General features: G+C 51.0%; 1 protein-coding gene across 4 annotated transcripts in view; it reads right to left on the reverse strand.

Annotated features, from left to right (window-relative positions):
* Nucleotides 1-20624, reverse strand: part of ASXL2 (ASXL transcriptional regulator 2) — a 102303-nt gene extending 81679 nt beyond the window's left edge. For 2 of the 4 annotated variants that reach the window (XM_086743554.1, XM_086743547.1), the window contains exon 1: nt 20437-20623. In XM_086743554.1, coding sequence (XP_086599680.1) covers nt 20437-20493 — 57 coding nt within the window. In that variant the 5' untranslated portion in view covers nt 20494-20623. Of the gene's footprint in view, nt 1-20436 lie in introns of all 4 variants that reach the window. The other 2 variants (XM_086743556.1, XM_086743550.1) reach the window with 2 other exon arrangements.
* Nucleotides 20625-20962: the final 338 nt, after the last annotated feature.

Consider the following 20962-nt stretch of genomic DNA (forward strand, 5'->3'; position numbering starts at 1 on the left):
GTAGGGGCTCCTGCTGCATGAAATCCTTCTCGCTGCAGTATCCCCTTGAAACAGAGGGGCAGTTCTGGAATGTGCGACACACACAAGGAAACACCCCAGCGGAAGATGTTTCAAGGCAAGAGATACTACAAAAGGAAGGCAAATTCGACAACAGAAATTACCTCAAGGCTCTTATCTCTTGCTATGGTTTTGCTGAACTCCAGCTCAAAGTCCATATTCTGGTTCCAGGTCCCCGGTCAAGCTACTTCAACACGATCCAGAGGAACCCTCAGCTCTGGCCATGCTGCCTAACACCATTCCTGACTCCAAGAATGAGATGTAGAGACTCAGGGGTTCCTAACACAGAAAGCGGCATTGCCAGCACCTCCCTGTATGACCAGGATTCGCCCATAAGTGACAGGACGAGGGGTGATGGGTTTAAAGTAGAAGGAAGCAGATTGAGACTGGACATAAGGAAGACATTTTTTATGCTGAGGGTGGTGGAGCCCTGTCCCAGGTTGCCCAGAGGGGCGGTGGATGCCCCATCCCTGGAAACATCCCAGGCCAGGTTGGCCGGGGCTCTGAGCAACCTGATGTGGTTGGAGATGTCCCTGCTCCTGGCAGGGGGTTGGGCTGGGTGGGCTTGAAAGGTCCCTTCCCACCCAAACCCCTCTGTGATTCCATGATTTGAGTATCCTCTTAACCTTAAAGGAAAATATTTCTACTACGATTCTGAACTTGCTGCTCAAGTCAGTGGTGAAGACATGCAGGTCCCAACCAGCAGGACAGAGGAGAAGGAAGGACGGGGCTGAGGAGGAAGGACGGGGCTGAGGAGGAAGGACGGGGCTGGAGGTGCAGGCAAAGGAGGGGCATGCCATCCCACATCTTCTGGCAGGTGGCCCAGCCCACAGCTGGGAGCAGAGTCCACCCCCGTTGCTGGACCTCAGAGAGAACGCGTGGTGAGCAGCCGTGACACCTTTGGTAAGGCTGGCAACCACAACACTGTGGTGGGGAGCTACTACAGGACAGAAATCATCCAAATCAAAGAGGTCACATAAAAAAAGCTTACAGGAATCAGTGCATCGATGCACCAGCACTAAATGCAAACAGGAGGGGTTTAAAAGTTAAAAACAAACAAACCAGCTTCTAAACATGATTATCCAGGGCTGGCCGCTTTGGGAGTAGGCTGGCATCTTCCAGCATTGTCAACCCCAACACCAAAACAACCTCATCTCTACATCAAAGCTTTCACCTCATTTTCAGAAATCTTTTACAACGAAATCACCAACCCCTCTCGCTGCAAGCCCCAGGTAACAGCAGTCTGATCTAGATGTGACCTCCCCAGACCTACAGACACAAACCAGCCGGTGTTACCAACGCTACTCAAGCGAACGCAGAGAGCAACCCAAGTGTCCCGGCCGCTGCATCGGCCAGAAGTGGGACACTGCCTCCCCTGACCCGCACCCCAGCTCTGCAGGGAGTGGGATCTCTTGGTTACACAGAGTTACACCTTCGGTTCGGCAGAGTTTAAACTGTTATGGTATCTTCTCACACAACACTAGACAGACCAGACAACGTCCCTGTTTTGGGCTTTACTCCTTTCTTTGATCCTTTGACGGAAGAGGAGGAGGGAAACCACTGCCTCCAAGAATAACTAAGTGCGAGCGAGGCTGAGCGACTCAAAGCAAAGCCATATAGCGTGGCCCTCCTTTTCCTGGAGCAAGATGAGTGGAGAGGGAAGGACAGAAGTAATTTAACTTTTAAGAATGAGAAAAAAATTGTTCTAACTGAAATGAAAACCAAATAAGCAACTCAGCTGTGATAAAGTTACCACCCTGTCACAACTCACACTGTTCAACAGAATGTATTACCCCGAGCACCGCCTGCCACTGCACTTCTAGGGAGGACAAATTACTGTACGACAGCTTCGTAACTCGGAGATGAAGAACTGATTACACGGAGGTCAGACGGGATCTCCACTTCCTAAGCCGCCCTGGAACAAGCAGGACTTTCTTTAGCTGAAAAGATTTCAGAGTCTTGGCACCAGCAGTGGTCTCTGTGCTGGACCACAAGGACGGGGCAGGAGAGCTGCGTCTTCCTCCCCTCCCCACTCTGCGGCTGCCACCTGGGGAACCTCGGCAGCTCTTCACTTGTTTTGAGCCCAAGTAAACACTAAGTGCCTGCGCAACGCCAGGAGCTTCTACGGACCCTTCGCCGGGCACACACGGCATTTCCTGGCTGACTTCACGCGGATGCAGACAACGCAATGCTGTTTGTTTTTCATTTACCAGCGCACCCGAGAGGGATCAAAGGGCAGAAAAGACAGTTTCTAGGTGCACCCCACCTATCACTCATCTCGCCTCTTACCTGCACAAGTGGGAAGGCTTGCATCTCACGACACATCATTTAGGCTTCTCTCATTGTGCTGCACCATTTTCAGAAATTTTTCAAATATCATTATTGGTATTTCCAACAGTTAAGTGAAACTTGCTAGAAAAAAAAAGTATCTGTGTCCACCTAAGCGGTCAGTGCTCCTGCCAAGTGCCGCAGCACCAGTGCTTCACTGAAAGGCCTGGGGAGCTCGCCAGAGGCCAAGCTTTCCCGGTGCCAACGGCCCACTCACTCCTCTCTGAAGCCCCTGCATTGTAATTAGGCTAAACCCGCTGCAGAAGCAATCTGCAGTCCCTAGTTACCTGGTACTTGTTCCGCACCGCAAGCCCCTAGATTTTTCTGAGAATAGAGCTGTAGTGTCTGGGAATCAGAGCACCTACACCAGGAACAGAGCAAAAAAAGCAATTCTGGCAAAGGCACTTCCATCTCCTCTGCCAGCAAGCCTTCCCCCTTGCCTTTCAGCACCCTTGCTGCCTCGCCTCGCTATTTGTGGCTCTCGAAAGTTGGAAGAATAGGATTTTCTCAGTTCAGCTCAGCTTTCACCACTCTTCTCTATGGAGGATTTCTACAGTTCTCATCACGGGCTGGTGTTTTACTGACAGAACAGAAACATCAGGTTTCAGAAGAACTACCAGCATCCACCTTCAGTTTTGTTGAAGCAGCACATGACCGTTACCCCCACCCCAAAAGTGCCACACCGCCAAGTTATCCGTGTCTTTGTTACACTGCTATCTTGCCATCTTTAAATACCAAAACGAAAGAAGCTCATAGAAGATGTAAATCTACTGCTGGAAAGTAGAAACAAGGCTTCTATCACTTCCACTGCTGTGTCTTTTCCAGCAGATTACATCAGGAACGAGCTCCTTCCAGTTTAAATGCCAGGTCTGCAGGAAATTCAGTAATTGCTGAACAAAACCAAACACTCAGTGCTGATTACCAGGCAAGGAAGGGGAACATTATGACAGGAAAGCCACCCCATTTATCATATGAAGTGAATTAACACCTCCGTTCACACACACCAAGGTTCGAGGCTGGCTAGCAGCTGCAGAGCCTTCCCAGGGCACCAAATTAGCATGCACCTCACTAAGACCCGTCACACCACGGGCAAGCAGCTCCTTAGAGGCTGCAATGAATCATTCATGAACACAGGAGCCGAAAGCCTTCTTAAGGGAATTTAAAAAAAGAAATCCCCTTCCCCAGACCCGCCCAGCACAAAATGGCCTTTACTGGGCAACACTGTTAAGTTTTCTTTTACAGCCCATCCTTTGCCAGAAGTAAGAGCCGGTCGTACTTTCCAATTTAAGCAATCTCAGAGTGACCACAGTAAGTTCTGCCCACGTAACTATGACGGTATATCATGCCGGTATTCAAAGTCACAGGGGATAAAAGCCTCAGGGAAACTTGGGTTTGAAGTGGTTGGTTGGTTTGTTTGTTTTGGGTGGGTTTTTTGGTTGGTTGGTTTTTTACAGCAATCTGTCCACCAAGGTTTAAAAGCAAGAGATACTCCAAGACTGGATATGAAAGAGCACCTTAGCCCACTAATGTTTTCAGCAGGTTTTGGCAAAAATGCACTTTGAAATTCTTGCTATTGATTGTTCCCTTATACAAAGGGGGAATTAAAATCGGGCAACCCAATGCTGTAAATGTAATCATCACTTACACTCAGGCTTCCGCCTGGAAATACAATTTAAGCTTCATAAAAGCCATGAATCCACAGCAATTTGAAGAGTTATTAGCTCAGTCCCCAGCATGCTCCGGAGGGCCAGGCAATACCTGGCTCATCAGGTTCCATCCCAGCCTCACACCTAGCACGGACCTCTCACCTCCTGCCCATTCCTTTCCAGGAGGAGAATGCCAGCTGCAGAAGCCAGCAATAGCTGCAAATTTCCTTACACTCTCCTTCAGCAAGAAATAATCTTTATGCAATGCAAACAGTTGGCAGAGAAGTGGGTCAGCTAGAAAAACCAGTGCATGTGAAATTCCTCCTCAGTCAGTCACCACAGAACGGAGCGCTGGGCAGAGGCAGCACGCAAAACGCCGTTTCACTCCGGCAGTAACGAGAGGCGTGAGGAGGGGGACCCAAGGACTTGACCTAGATTGCAGTGTCTTTTCTACTCATCCAATTAGCCAAATGCTACTCCAGGTTTTAACCAGAAATGAGGTCAAGAAGGAACAGACAACTCCACGTTATTAGAAACCGAGTGCTGTTAAATGTCAGCGCTTGTTATCATTTCACGCACGTTTAAGCCTGCGGTGTGTCACACCGTTTTTCAATGAACAGAGGCGAGATCCAAGAGCTGTGCTTCACCTTGAGGACTCAGCCAACTGCACAGCTGGGAGCTCACCATGAACTCGGAGGAGGACACGGGAGCTGCAGCAGCTCCACAGCAGCTCACTGCCTGTTTCTGCTAAGACAGACCACTGGAGAGGAGAGGCAGAACGGGGACACGGGTCTAAGCAGCTGTACCCCCCCGCTCAGCGGAGACAGGAACCAAAATTGTATTTGTGACCATTTCATTTCAAGGATACGGCTGAGAGGAAACTGAAGTGCTGCTTCAAATACACCATTTCTGGATTTGTGAAAACTTGTCCAACCAAAAGACAATGTGACCATTCTGCAGACTACCCTGTGCTCCCGTCAACTGCCAGAACTCCCACCCAGATGCTTGGTAGGCTCAGCTTTAAGCGGAGGACAGTTTGCAACAAGCTCGACAGGATTATAACAACCTCAAAGACCAGGAGAAGCTGGACACCTAGGATAGATACTTGTGAGGAAAATGCAGAAGTGACCATCCCTACAAAACAACTCAAAGCTGTTGGACTTGGAGCTTCCATTCCAGAATTTAGAGAACAGAAAAAGGGGAGTAGCACCTCCGAGGTGAGGGCTTGTGCGCAACACGCCTTCAGCCACACTGTGCGCATGAGGCGGGAGAGGGGCAGAAGTCCATCGGTGGGGACTAACAAAGTTCTTTTCCAAAAAACGCCTCCGCGTTATCTCTCAAGGTTTGAGAAAGCTGAGGAGTTACTCGGTAGTGATCTAAAAGTGATACGAGAAGATCACAATTAGCAAGAGACAACTATTAAGCAAGGCTTGCTGAGCTGCCCCTGGCTGTACGTTTTGCCTTCCCCAAACAGCACAAGAGTTCAGAACTCAGATGCTAAGCACTACCAAGTTGTCAGGTTTGCACATGTGTACCTCCGTCAAGTATAAATGGTCTGAAGCTCCCAGTAAGTATTTGTGGAAACTAAATTAACGCTCGAGTTTAAGGCCTGTACTCATGCCTACATTTTGGCAGTGAAAGGAGAGCATGGGACAGGCAGCAAGGCGGTGCAGGTCACCCGTTCCCAACAAGAAAATAAACAGCAACGCAGCTGGAGAGCAAACACCAAAGAGGTCAGAGTCCCAGAACCTGTGCGCGGCAGCCCAACAAGGAAGTCTCAAAAATATACAGCCATCAGACAGCCACCCTGCACGGGGCAAAGAGCTGAACTGAAGCCACCTCTTGCTTCAATCAGGCAGCACACCAGGCCTGCCAGGAGACGTCTGCCGTACTTGTACAGAAAGCATGGGCACGTAGAACCAAAACAGCCAGCTACTAAACTCAGACTAAGTTATTTTACGTAACTTCCTGCCAAGCAACCACATTGGTCTCAAATGACTGAATATCCTACTAAACCACCAAAATTCCACGAGCTGAAGTGTCCACGCTGATGCCGAGATGGTCCTGCACCCCCGGCACGTCTCCCTTCCCCCAGGCTGCACAGCCATGCGTGCTGGCAAAGCGCTAAACAACATCAGGACTCCAATCCAAGCTAAAAATAATTTTACCTTTAACAAAAAAACCAAAACAACAGAACAACCCACACCATGATTTTACGGTTGAGTTTGCCAAGCAGCTTCACACAGTCATAGAATGGTTTGGGTTGGAAGGGACCTTCAAAGGTCATCTAGTCCAAGCCCCCTGCCAGGAGCAGGGACATCTCCAACCGGAGCAGGTTGCTCAGAGCCCCGGCCAACCTGGCCTGGAATGTTTCCAGGGATGGGGCATCCACCGCCTCTCTGGGCAACCTGGGACAGTGTTCTATAACTCGCATTGTAAAAATTTTTTTCCTAATTTCTAATCTAAATCTACCCCCCTCTATTTTAAAACCATTACCTCTCGTCCTATCGCAACAGGCCCTACTGAACAGCCTCTCCCCATCTTTCTTGTAGGCCCCCTTGAGGTACTGGAAGGCCGCTCTCAGGTGTCCCCGGAGCCTCCTCTTCTGCAGGCTGAACAGCCCCAGCTCTCTCAGCCTGGCCTCATAAGAGAGGTGCTCCAGCCCTTTTATCATCTTTGTGGCCCTCCTCTGGACCTTCTCCAACTGGTCCATGTCCTTCTTGTGTTGGGGGCTCCAGAACTGGACACAGTACTCCAGGTGGGGTCTCACCAGGGCAGAGTAGAGGGGCAGAATCCCCTCCCTCGACCTGCTCCCCACGCTCCTCTTGATGCAGCCCAGGATGCGGTTGGCCTTCTGGGCCGCAAGGGCGCATTGCCTGCTCATGTTGAGCTTCTCGTCCACCAGCACCCCCAAGTCCTTCTCCTCAGGGCTGCTCCCCATCCCTTCTCCCCCCAGCCTGGATCTGTGCCTGGGATTGCCCCGACCCACGTGCAGGACCTTGCCCTTGGCCTGGTTGAACTTTATGAGGTTGGCACGGGCCCACCCCTCCAGCCTGGCCAGGTCCCTCTGGATGGATCCCTCCCTTCCAGCGTGTTGACGGCACCACACAGCTCGGTGTCGTTGGTGAACTTGCTGAGGGTGCACTCTATCCCACTGTCCATGTCAGCGACAAAGATGTTGAGCAGATGTTGAACAGTCATGTGGCACTAGGAAAAGAGGCCAGTGCAAGGGCAGAGCCGGCGCTCATCTCCCCGCCCGGCAGCGGCTGGCAGAGCTGGTACACCAGCCTTTGACTTGCAGGTGTCACCCAGGGCCTGCATCTCCCAGGGGTGCCAGCCTGCGCTCCTGGCCAGGTTCACCCTTCTGCTAAGGTAGGGAGAGGCCAGAAAGGAAAGTAAACACAAACATCCGTGACAGCCCGTGGTACAGGCAAAATCATCCAGTTTCGTGCTGCGGTTTTACGGGTTCGTTAACCTTCACTTAGAATACCGTACTTCTCTAGACTTTGCCACTCGACGCAGTAAGGTTTGAAGGCAAGATGGCCATTCAGTATCTCGCACACACTCGCAGGCTGGTTTCCAACACAAGGAGCACGCCCCGAGCCGGGGCCAGCGCAGCTATTTTTACCCCGTGCGTTAGACCTTGGGTGACCGCGCTATGAGACGTGGAGTCAACAAGTTCACGTGAAGGATGATCTGGGAAGATCAACTCAATCTGCACTCCTGGTTGCCAGAGGCGAGATAAGCAGCCTTTTAGCAACACCAGCGACAAAAGACAGCGCAGATGGTTCCTGCTGGGCAGGTGTTTACAAAACCTCCAGCTGAACCGCAGCTTTAGCCACGAACACCATTACACTAGCAATACCCAAACGCACCAGCTTAACTGAAGCCACCAAGACATGCACCAATTGGGCAGTATTTATGGTGAGAAAAACCTTATTTGAAACTTCATAAGAACGCCATCCTGTTCTAACAATTAAGAGTATAAAAAAAATAAAAATCAGGTGACCAGAAGAATATCAGTGCTACTTCAGCTTCTAAAAGTTATCCTCCAACAATGAGAGCCAGGACAGGATTACAAACCTTTTTTCTGCAGTAAAACAGTTCCCACCTTGTCTGCTCTTTCACTGTTACTGGGAAAAAGGGTTCTCCTTGCTGTTTCAGCTTTGACAGGAGTTAGAAAGCTGAAGCAGAGACACCATGGGAAATTCACTGCTTACTGACCTGGAGTGAGAACTCACACCACGGACCTTCACTTGAAGTTGATGATGAAGCCATTAATCTAGCTAATCTTCTCTTCTGAAGAGAAATCTCTTAGAACAGCAGCTCCTACAGCTGCCCACAACCTCATTCAAACACAGTTCGGTAGACCTTGAAATGCAAAAGTCTCTTGTAGCTGTTGAGTGTTGGCAAGATATCCACGCTGCCTGGCGGGATGCCGCCGCGGCTGCTCTGGAGTCAGTGCTCAGGCACGTCCACCTTACCCCAAAACCGCTGCTGCGTGCCTTCCCAGCGGGCTGGGAGAGCCTGCAGAGAGAGGCCAGGTCGCTGAACTGCGCTGCTTCGGTTTGAACACTGCCACCAAGGCTGCGCGCTGCGTTTCATCCCCTTTGCCACTGGCAGAGGAGGGAAGCAGCGGGAGTGCTTTTCACCGAGTCCTTATGTGTCAGCACTCGTGAGTACTCTGAAAAAGAGTGGAGGTTTAAATACAGCTTAAAAAAGAGGTGCACAGCAGGTAGCAGCAAACTTCATCTGTCAGGACAGGAGGTGGCTGCTTCCCCGTTCAATAACTCTCCATTCCGACACGCACGAACACAGTGTTTTCGTAAGCAACCAAAGCTCCCAAAATAAGTGGTATGTTTTGTACCAAGAAACTGCATCTCTGCCACCTCTCCACTCTCTGGTGTTCCTGTACCAGTAGCACAAACACCACTGCTTTCCACGTATGGCGGCACGAGACAAGCCTTTCACGTTCTCAACTCCCCACCACCACTGGTGCAGAACCAGCAGACCACCCAGGACCCCACGTTTGCTTCCTTAGGGCAGCCCCAACCAGACAACTACAAGGCATTATTTGGACTGCAGGGCTCCATGGCATTCCTTCAGTTACAAAGAAACACAGAGAAAACTGAAGACCAGGTATACAAGAGGTTTCTTGGTAGGAGGAACAGAGGGAGAAGCAGATTTCATGCAAGACACCAGTATCTCACAAGACTTCGCTGTAAAGGCCAAGAGGTGGGAAGCCTGCAGGGACAGAATGACGAAGGAAATGCAGAAGACACGGGGCCATCGCTCACTTCCACACAGATGTAGTGGAAAACAGTAAGGTCACTGCAGCCCCAGCTTTTGGAACACCCACTTCTGTGACAGGCTTTAGTCACATCACCCAAGTTGCGGAAGGCAAAAGCAGGGACTGCGAGGATGAAGAACCGCCCACTGTAGCGGAAGAGCAGGTTCAGGAACATCTGAGGAACCCGAAGGTGCACAAGTCCATGGGACCTGATGAGATGCATCTTCAGAACCGAAGGGAACTGGTGGATGAAGTTGCCAAGCCACTGGCTATCGTATTTGATAAGTCGTGGTGGTCTGGTGAGGTCCCCGATGACTGGAAGAGAGGGAACGTAACCCCCATTTTTAAAAAGGGGAACAAGGAAGAGCCAGGGAACTCCAGGCCGGTCAGCCTCACCTCTGTGCCTGGCAAGGTGATGGAGCAGATTCTCCTGGAAACCATGCTAAGGCACATGGAGAGCAGGGAGGTGGTTGGTGACAGCCAACATGGCTTTATTAAAGGCAAATCACGCCTGACCAATCTGGTGGCCTCTCACAGGGTTACAGCATCAATGAACAAAGGATAAGCAATGGACACCATCTGCCTGGACTTGTGCAATGCTTTTGGCACTGTCCCGCACGACGTCCTTCTCTCTAAACTGGAGAGACATGGGTTTGATGGATGGACCACTCGGTGGATAAGGAGTTGGCTGGATGGCCGCACTCAGAGAGTGGTGGTCAACGGCTCCATGTCCAGGTGGAGACCAGAGATGAGTGGTGTTCCTCAGGGAACTGGAGCCATGGACCTCTTGGAGCAAGTTCAGAGGAGGCCACACAGATGATGAGAAGGCTGGAGCAGCTCTGCTGTGAGGCCAGGCTGAGAGAGCTGGGGCTGTTCAGCCTGGAGAAGAGGAGGCTCCGGGGAGAGCTGAGAGCGGCTCCCAGTGCCCAAAGGGGGCTGCAGGAAAGGTGGGGAGAGACTCTTCAGCAGGGCCTGCTGGGACAGGACGAGGGGTCATGGCTTTAAAATAAAGGGAGGCAGATTCTGTCTGAATATAAGGAAGAAAATTTTCATACTGAGGGTGGTGGAGCCCTGTCCCAGGTTGCCCAGAGAGGCGGTGGATGCCCCATCCCTGGAAACATTCCAGGCCAGGTTGGCCGGGGCTGTGAGCAACCTGATCCGGTTGGAGATGTCCCTGCTCCTGGCAGGGGGTTGGACTGGGTGGGCTTGAACGCTCCCTTCCCACCCAGACCCCTCTCTGATTCTATGGAAACAAGATAAAGAGATGACCCTGAACGCCAGGGCTAACTGGAGCCACTGGATTTCCACATTCAGATCACCATGGAAGACACAGGAGACAACTTGAACCAGGACATCTCTTTTGGAGGATATTATTCTTCCATATTCTTTCATCTAGAGCAGAGGGAAAACTTCAGCGCTCACTCCTTCCTTTAAGACTGGAGAACACTTACCCGTACACAGCTCTAGAGGAGACACGGGGTCAAAGACAGACAGGAACCCTCAGCAGGCTGAAACACCAAAATAAAAGGCATGGGAAGTACATCGGCTGCGTGGAGAAGGGAGGTACACTATTTGTAGAGAACTGTGTAAATAAAACCAGCTTGTTACTGGAGTTAAGGGCTCATCTACATATCAAAAGCTTAGTTAGAAAACACTTTTTTTTTTTTTTTTTTTTTTTCAGAATTTGTATTTGCACAGCAGAGCCTGAAAGCCTGCAGCAGAAGTGAGGCAAGGTAACCCCTGCAAACACTTTCTGCCCAGGGAAAGGAAGGAAACCCAACACTTCAAGCACGTCTCGAGCGGCACTCCAGGATGAAGACAGCCACTGATAACAAGCAGGGCCCTCCCTGTGCCTTGCCACGCGGCTCTCAGGTTGTTAAGTCACAGTATATCCCAAGAAGGCCAAATGCAAAGACGCGGGTGTGTTTTTTCCTCCAGCTGCCTTTCCAAAACAGATGTTTGCTTAGGGGAAGCAAAACCACCCAAGCTCAGGCATGACTGAAAACCATCCTGATTAAGGATAAATCCATTACTGCAACGACACTGCTGACAGAAGACTATTTCCTCTGTCATCTCCTGAACAACTCTGCTGTTCCACCTTCCAACAAGAACCGAGATCTGCAAGTTCAGATGGAAACAGCTGCAAGAAGGCCAGCAAAGAGATCCTGAAGACCTCAGAGCTACCTTTGAAAGATTTTCCATGGGAGAGAAGCAGACTTTAAGTGGTAGTGTGTGTTAATACTAAACAGAGATTATCTAGCTCAGCAAGACTGTAACGTTGGCCGAAACTTTCAAACCGTACTGTTCTAAGGGCAGATAGTTGTTCACACAACCCACACCAAGAGAGTTTGTTTTCCTGCCCACTGCCTGCTGAAACATAATTTAAGTGATGTTATGAAAGGATCATGAAACAACCACTGGCTTTTTCACAGCAGCAAGGATGAGATCTAACCTTCAGTGGGGGTTAAGGAGAGCTGAACTAATCCTGGCTGCTATTCCGACAGGCACACCTGGGAGAGGGCAAGGATTGTGCCATTTAATTGCCATGAGAAAGTGCTAAGAGGTTGTCTGTTGACCCTCTGCCACCAGAAGAGCTATGCCCACATCACACAAAGACAGAGTAAACTTCGATCCCCTTGTTTCCAGAAGCACTCTGATATTTAATAAGCCTGTACAGGAGAAAGCAGAGCCACACTTACACTGCTCATACTCCTAGAGAAGGCTGCTACAGGAGCCCCTCTCACTCACTCAGTCCTACGACGGGCTGCCAAGAAGGAAGACACGCTGGAGACAGATGCAGGTTACACACTGGCAACTAAAGCAGACAAGATCCAAACTGTGGTGCCTTTCAAAGTACTTGCGCCATGGACCGAGTGCTTGGCTGGAGCTGACTCTGGAGGAATCCCACCTGAAAGCCTGTGGGCTCTCCAGACAACAGCGATGAGCCGTTCCGTTCCCTGCCCCGCCCCTTGCTCTGCGGATGGTTTCTGCACGAGTTACAGCAAGGAGCTGTAAGCCAGAGCTGTGGCAATGCCCAGATCCAGGCAGGCTTGCTCCAGGTGCAGCTCAAGAACCAGAGGCTCTAAGGCTGATGTCCCAGGTGACTGCAGCGCAAAGCCCTCGGGGGTTCACGAGGCCACCGTACACCGCTGGACGGACAGCGCACCAGCCTGGCACATGCTCCCACCTTCAGCACACAGATTTGCCATCTGAAGCATCATCTGCCAGGTTTGCTGACAGCTTCGTGTTTGAAACACTCTTTAATGAAGAGGTGACCACTGCTTTCCAATAGGATTCTGTTGAAGCATCCACCGCCCGCTGCAGGGAAACAGGACTGGCGCAGTCAGTGCTCCACGAGTGTTACTGACCAGTTACTCGCTAAAGGCTTTTTCGATTGCACAAGCCCCCGCTGCCCGGAACACCAGCCTACCGCAGCTTTTCAGCGGCCACAAATCCCCCAGCGTGCTCTGTTTGGGCATTGTGCGCCAGAAAGCACAGGGGGAGAAAAAAAAAAAAAAAAAAAAAAGGAGTAAATGGTTTTGTTGATCTTGGGGGGGAGGGGATGCTGTATGGGGAGTGTAGGCTGAGCTCAGAAAAAGCTTCCAAACATAAAAAATTATAGCAAGTCATAAGATATAATCTTTATTGCTGCATTTTGTAAGAGGTTTAAGAGCAGATTCAAATTTCCCTGCATGGAAAGTGGGGAAGAAAGAATTCTTCCCAGCAGCACACAAATTGCATGACTTGCCAGAAAAACATCACTTCATAAAAATGTCCTTACTCTCATCTAATCAATTTTGAGTTCAGAATCCAGTAAAACACAAGTAAGTGCACTCAGGCTCCAGCAGAGCCAGTGCAGGTATCAGAAAGACAGACAGTGTCGAATATCGATAAAGTCACTGCAAACAGTTCGAGGAGAACATGCAGTCACCAGCAACAACATTGCAGTATTCTGTGGTCTTAAAAATAAAGTTCTAATTTGCCCCAAAGAGAGAAGTTCAGAAGTTCAGTTCCTGCCCCAGAGCTGCATCGCTGAAGTGACAGCAGCAGAGCTTCCTGGCTGGCAGTAACCGGCAGCACGTCGGTCGGGTCCGGAGCGAACAAAAACACGCTGAAGCAAGGATCCTCTGGACGTTTTTACGCTGCTACAGAACCACATACAATCAAAGTGCTGTCCGCATGCGAGGCAAAGTTAATGCTCACACCAAAGCGTTACACACAGGTACAGCCGTTCCCGCAGTTTGACTGAGCTCTCCTAGGTCACTTCCAACCAGGAAGCTCCGCTGCCGTCACACGCTTTGGCGCATTTGGGCACTAACAGCCACCCACCACACCCACACCACTCTAGTCTATAGCTCCGAGCAGGAGAGCGCTCACCGTGCTGGCTCTCAACTGCGAGCTCGCTTCCCAGAGCGGCCAGTGGAGACAGCACCGGATTCTCTTCGGATGAAGCCAGAGGAGCACCTCTGGGCTCAGAGCGCAGCCAGCAGCCGAAGTTCAGCCCCGCGGGTCAGGCCTGAGCTCCCTCGACGCAAAACCCCGCAGCAGACGTATCGATTTGCCATCGACTCCTGGCCACCGATTTCCCTCCGCAGGGTGATTTTATCGCTCCATGTTACACTTGGTGCACAAAAACGCAGCAAAGCGTGGGTTTTAAGCACAAAGTATTTGAATTTCCCTCTTTTCGTAGAAAAGGCTTGCATGATACCCTGAAGCCAACTGCTTTTTTGTAGAAGACGACTCTTCCATTTCTTTGGACACTAGACAAGGCGCTGGTTACTACACAACGGCTAGGTTCATTTTAACCACCTTCTGCAGACGCTGCAGAGACCGTATCTGGGAAACAAAACTGGCTGTTGTTCTCAAATATTCTCAGCTGGGAAAGCCTTGCACAAAAACTGCTAGAGAGATGCTCACACATCTACATTTCTTAGCTGGTTCAAAAGCAGACCACAACTTTTGCAGAAAAGCCATTTCAAGGTTCTTGCAGCTCTAGGCGAGCTCACTCAAGGGAGCCTGTGTGATACCTTTAAATCCTTCTGTGCTGAAATAAAGTTAACGAGAGAGACCAAGCAAAAGTATATCTAAGCTGTGTATTAAAATCAATATCTAAACTACATTTATTATTTTAAATAAGAACAGAAATGAAGAACATATGCTTGAGATCCTTCGGCAGCACCGGAGTTTCCCGCGGGAACGCAGAACAAGGTGAACAGTTCCCCAAACCTCCGACTCCGCGCTTGCTGCGAGGCACCGATGGGCAGGGTCGCGATGCTCGGCAGCTGGCGGGGATTCCCCGCCTGGCACCGCTGCTCCCCGCTTCCTCTCCCACGTCGCGCTGCTGAGCCGGGTGCTCGCACATCTGCCTCCACCCTGCTTTGCACTCCAAGGTTTTCCTGAGTGCCTGGATGCTTTGGGACAGACTCCACTACCCTCAAGCCAAGAGCCAGCCCCCTCAGGTGTCTTTTTAATAAAGCTGTTCTACTAGTAATAAAATTAACCACACCTTCGCACAGCAGTGCATCGACAAGCCCGTGGATCAGCTACGAAGCTGGCAAACGAGCTTACTCAGCTCCAGCCAGAGCAAGCACGACTGCACATCCAGAGCAGCAGTGTGTGGATGCGTAGTAACTCCCAGGGATCCCGACGCCTCTAAGAGGCTAAAGTTCCTAGCAGGAACGCTGGCTATGGCTCGGAAATTAGTTTTTAAAATGGCAGGCAAGTAATTGGATTACTGTGACTGGAAGAAGGGCAGATTCTGTAGTCTGCCAGTTTGCTACAGCAATTAAAAGCTGATTACTCCTCCATCTCATCCTTTCCACATTCTATTTCCATATAAGAACCAATTTTTTACGCCTCCATTTGTCCCTTACAGGTTCCCAAGATGAGTTCAAAGCAGCTTTCGGTTCACTAGAAGTTCTAGCATCCGGAAGGGCAGATACCAGAGGATAAAACCCCCACTGGGCCAAACCAGAGTTCACATTTGCAGAGTAATCGCTGACTTCGCTGTAAAGTTCTTAAAAAACCACCTTGAAAAAATGCAGGAAAAATACATCCAAGTGCTGTGGTCAATAAAAGATGCGTACGAGTAAGTAGCAAAGAACTTTGCAGTTCTCTAACATCTGACAAAGTTTGTGCCAACTTTTGTTCGGTTCTGTGCAGCTCTGAGTCCATTTCTCTGGAAACACTGCCGAGGTATTTTCCTGGCTAGCAGACACATCGATCCATCGCGTGGCAGGACGCCACGCAACAGCTTGGTTACCAGAGCGGTGGCTACCAACTGCACTACACCTGCGCCGCAGGAGTCTCTGCAAAAGCATTTAACAAACGTAACAGACTGGCCTTAGCCACGGCTCCTTGTCCTCAGTGGAAACAGGCCTTGTACCTGGGCACAGACTGAGGACAGGGAAGGAAGCTGTGATAATACTTAGGGGATTAAAAAAAAAAAAGCACATCACCAAAAAAACCTAACACAGAGCAACAAACAACCCTCTTAAAAAAAAAAAGAAAACAAAACCAAGAAGCCCTTACCAGCTTCAACTATCAGTTCATTTCACAAGCTTTGATTAATCATTTAACCTTCTACAGTGCTAGCTCGTTCAGCTGAAAAGCAAGAAGGCAGTTCTCCGATTCACCAGGAAGGGCCTGCTGCGCTCCAAATCATCCTCCACACTTTTTCCGATGGAGCGACCAGACCTCTGAAGGCGTGGTGAAATGAAGAACTCCACCTCAGACATCGCCTGCACTCTGTGTCCCGTTAAAGCACTGCTCCTCTCTAAAAGGACAACCTGAAAGCACACGATTCAGCTCCGCCAGCCTATATGCTGAAAAGCTGTAGCTGGGTGCTTGAAACACATAGTTGTGAAGATTAAGTTTAGTCTAGTAGTCTGATCAGTCCCTCAGACTGATGTTTTACAGAATCCTCTGCATATTTTTGCAGCAGGCTTGGAAACTTTGCAGATTTTCACCTCCGTGCATATGGACGAGCAAATGGACTCAGGTACTTGCAGACGAGCGTGCACCTTCTACAGCTCGGATCCTCCCACCATCTCCTCCACACACATCTTTTAACAGAAAGCAGGGAAAAGGGCATCTCTCTGATTCCTCACTTCATCACCCCCACAAAAACTGCACCTTAATAAAAAGGGCAGTCTTAATAAAGTCAGCTCGCAGAAACACGCCCTTTGTTTCCCTAACAAATAAGCCTTCTACTCGACTTCGCCTTCTGACCTCGCTACATTATCTTCTGTTTGACACAGCAGATGGGCTGGCGAACACCAGATCAGATCGCGTGTTCTGCGCTATCGCTTTCAGAGATGGCACGTCTTTTCATTTTAATTCCTCGGTCGACACAAGTGATGCAAACAAACCCCTACAGCAAGAGAGAAGCCGAGTTCACATCGCAGGAGCTGCACAGTAGCTGCCAGCATCATGACAGGACTCTACTTGGACATCTGTGCCTCCAGAGACGTCCACACCACGTTCAGGCTCCGGCTGCTTTCCCAAGGGCATTCTCACACTGGATTTCCACCCTTCAAAGCCAACAAAGTCAGTTTACCCAACAGGAAATCAGCACACAGGAAAAGACACGGCTGCAGCAGCTCCCTCTCACAAACAGGTTCATAGGAGACGGCGTTTTCTGTTCCTAGATGGCCCGGCCACGGAGCATTTATAGAGACCAACCAGCCTGCATTCAGCAGCCCCTGTGCCTCGCTACTCACAGGCAGTACAGCAGAAAACTTTTGTTAGGTCACACACAGGGACTTCCCATGAGAAACAAACACCGAATTTCTTCAAACTTGGCACGTGACAGCGCACACTTTCCTCCGCGCAAACAAAGCACAAAGACAGCCTGTTTGTGGCTTCTGTCCAGCGACGGGACTTCTTGTCTGGATCTAAACAGGCCACGAACGCACCGCAACAGCCTGTTCGCCGCCGTACTCCATCACGCAGCAGAGCGGAGGACGGCAGCAGGAAGACGCACGGAGCATTCGGCCGTCCTCTGGTCCCTCTCTGTTTTGGAAAGCTGCATCACAGGGACCGAGTTCACCAGTACAGATGTAATCAGTGTGCTTTAGTCTTCAGCAGGAGAGATAAATGATCTCTTTTCTCTAGACACGCTGTCCCATTGGTGTGTCTCTGCACTCTGGCTGCTCCACCCCAGCACTGTAGCTGAAGAGTATACTCCACGTTAGACACACACACAGTGCACTTCTTAAAACTGGGTACTGTTATCTGAAATTGGTGTACTATACAGCATCAGCTTCTTACCTTAATTAAGCTTTCTGCTTTAACTGCAGGGACATCCAGCCAGTGTCCCAAGAAAAGTCACAAGTTAACAGTCATCTGCAGCTGCACATTCACCGAATGAGCCAGGAAATAAGAAGAAGGTTGTTTATCAACAGTAACTTCCTCCCCGAACGCTGCCTCCCGCACGGGGCACCCTTGCCTTACTGCGCACTGCAATTCTGCTCCGGTTAACAACCTTCACATCTAAGAGCAAGCACAGTTGAGGCCCGTGGAATCCACCTCATCCATATACCTACCTGAGGTCCTTCCACCAAACTGAAAGGCCAGGCTTCTGACGCTTACCACCTTGTTTCCAGCTAACGCCCAACTACTACACAGACTAAGACAATTCAAGTAGACAACTCAAGTGGACGCTGCCTCAGCGCCCTCCCCTCCCCACATTCCCACCACCTCCCTCACACTGGAGGACACCTGATCCAAATACCTCCTTAGAAAGACTAAACTGGCATGAAGCCAGATCATCACCGTAATTACGACGATGGTTTTTTGTTGCGTTAGCTCCCTGAACCACCTACGAGCACCAGCAGCGAGGTGACAGAGAGAGCGAGGAGACGGCGAGGGGACAGGACCACCACAGGAACACCGGCTGCAATGACCCGACGCTGCTGTTCAGGGACCACCGCGGGGCAGTTTGCCAGGACAAGCAGGTCTGCAGCCAGCTGCCGCCAAAACCCGCGGCCCCGAGCCCCTTCCCCTGCAGCTCCACGCTGACCTGAGACTGCGGGGCTCGCTCCACCCCACGGTGAGCCAGCTTAAGAGGACTCAGCGAGTGAACTGACTCCACAAAAGAGCACAGAGACGCAACGCTACACTGAAGACAAAACGGAAGGTTTCTCGAGCTTGAGGAAAGTTTTATGTTACCTTTTAGGAGCAGAAGAACAGGGTACCTGAGAGCTGCCACATTTCTGAACGCGGTTTTATAACGTACCCTACCAACTTCACCCACCAGCAGCTGAGAAGGCAATACCAGCACACAAGCTAGGACAAGAACCAAAAGGCATTATTTCAAACCAAAAACTTTTTGAAGACTGGAGCTGGAGTTTGACCAGAATATTTTAACATTCCTGCTGAATACACAAACAGGAATATTTGCCAAAACTGAGGGTTTGGCAAGCATTTACTCATCTTTTCCTAGTTTTGGCTGCCTCTGCCATGAATCTGGGTATGCAACCCAGGGGAGCACGAAACCTTCACAGAATCATGGAATCACAGAGGGTTTGGGTGGGAAGGAGAGCGTTCAAGGCCACCCAGCCCAACCCCCCTGCCAGGAGCAGGGACATCTCCAACCGGATCAGGTTGCTCAGAGCCCCGGCCAACCTGGCCTGGGATGTTTCCAGGGATGGGGCACCCACCGCCTCTCTGGGCACCCTGGGACAGTGCTCTACAACTCGCATTGTAAACAATTTTTCCTAATATCCAGTCCGAATCTGCCTCCCTCTATTTTAAAAGCATCACCCCTCGTCCTGTCCCAGCAGGCCCTGCTGAAGAGTCTCTCCGCGTATTTCCTGTAGCCCCCTGGTATCAGTTTTGATAGTTTTCAGTGCAGCTTTTCTAAACAGATATTTTAGCCTTTACGTGGATTCTGGAAGGGACCAGTGGATGAACAGCAGTGCACATAAGGTGAAAAAGATCTCATCTCCTACACTAGAGATTCTTCCACTCTTTTTTTTTTTTTAAAGAGCTTGTTAAAAAGATACACAAAAATATATAAAGAGAAACCAAAGTGCCCACCGGCAGGATAGGATCTTATATTCTTAGAATACTTAACTGCACCATATCTTCTGAAAGAAGAGCAGCTATTTTGATACCTCTCAAACTGTAAATACAAGGTCCAAACAAATTACTATTTATTCAAATAGTGCTTCAAGCCTCAGCCGCAGATGCCCATTTACATTTGCTTTCCAGCCAGACTTTTCAAGTCTTGTTTTAACAGATACCTCTTTCAGAACGGTTACGATAGCACCCGAACTCCTCCCCCTCTCCGTTAGGCAGATGTGCAGCCGCACTGAAACGCGGATCTCTCCGAAGCACGTGCTGTACTTTCACAACTCAACACTTCTGCCCAGCTCCTGCAGGTTGCACTTGTTTAGTTTCCTCTCTCACACGTTTGTCCCACTGCTCAACTTCCCTTTTCTTTTATCCACCCTCTAAGGTGCCTGCCCCATACAGAAACTATGGCAAGCCCTTCTTGACAACAAGTACAGTAACGAAGGCTGTCAGGCTGGGAAATTAGAAGATAAAAATTCTTGTTTTAGGGGTCACAGCTCACTACCCGACCTGAGACAATTCAGCAGCTCCTACTGCAACAAGCTCTGCTGCATCAAATACATTGGTGCACTGAGAAAAATGGAAAAAAAAAACAAACACCGTGCATGTCACTTGTTTGCTAATATTTACATCCTCGTTAATCACAGCATTCTGTGTGAGAGGCAATCCCTCCTCTCCACAAAGCTTCCCGTATAAATTTGTGCCTAGAAACACCAAGCAACCAGAGAACAGGTTAAAAATAATAAAGAAAAACCCCCCAAACCTGCAAGCGTGCGGCGTTGGAAGAAAGCTGCGGGCAGAGAGAGGCCAGCAGCTCGCACAAACCCGGCACCGCTTCTCCGCCCAAGGTGCCTCCCCAGCCCCGCAGCTGGAGGCCGAGGCTGCGCTGACCTCCCCGGCCGGGCTCCGAGCGGGGCCAGGCGCCGCCGGAGCTGCCGACCCCCCGCAGGGACGAGCCCGCACGACCCGGAGCGGCCGGGAGGCCTCTGACCCGCCCCGGCGGCCTCCGGTCCCCCCCCGCCCGCAGGCCCCACGCACCGTCCGGGCGGCCTCTGCCCAGGTCCTGCCCTTCTTCCTGCGGCCCTTCTCCCTCATGTCGGAGGCGACGGGGCGCAGCTGACTCCGAGGTACCCTGGGGGCTCCTCCCGCCGGGGAGGGCGGGCGGCGCGGGGGCGGGCGGAGCAGCCCTAGGCGCGGAGAGCCCCGACCGCCGCGCCCGCAGCGCCCGCCGCCGCTGCCATATTGGGCTCCTACTGTAAAGGGCCGCGGTCATGTGACCCCGCCCGCGTGACGCCACCTACTGTACGGGCGGCGGGGAGGAGGGGGCGGGGCTTTTCGGCCCAGCGGCCCCGCCCTTTCCCGGGCCCTGCGCATGCGCGCGCCCCGCCCCGGCGGCGGCTTGCCAAAGGGCGCGGCCGCCTCCCGCCGCCGTCTCGCGCCTGCACTCGCGCCTGCGTCAGGGCCTTCCCGCCGCCAGCGCCTGCAGCCGCCAGATCACAGAATTATAAAATCGCAGAGGGGTCTGGGTGGGGAGGGAGCGTTCAAGGCCACCCAGTCCAACCCC

The sequence above is a fragment of the Chlamydotis macqueenii genome, chromosome 3, assembly GCF_036417535.1.
Source record: "Chlamydotis macqueenii isolate bChlMac1 chromosome 3, bChlMac1.mat, whole genome shotgun sequence".
NCBI classification, from domain to species: domain Eukaryota; kingdom Metazoa; phylum Chordata; class Aves; order Otidiformes; family Otididae; genus Chlamydotis; species Chlamydotis macqueenii.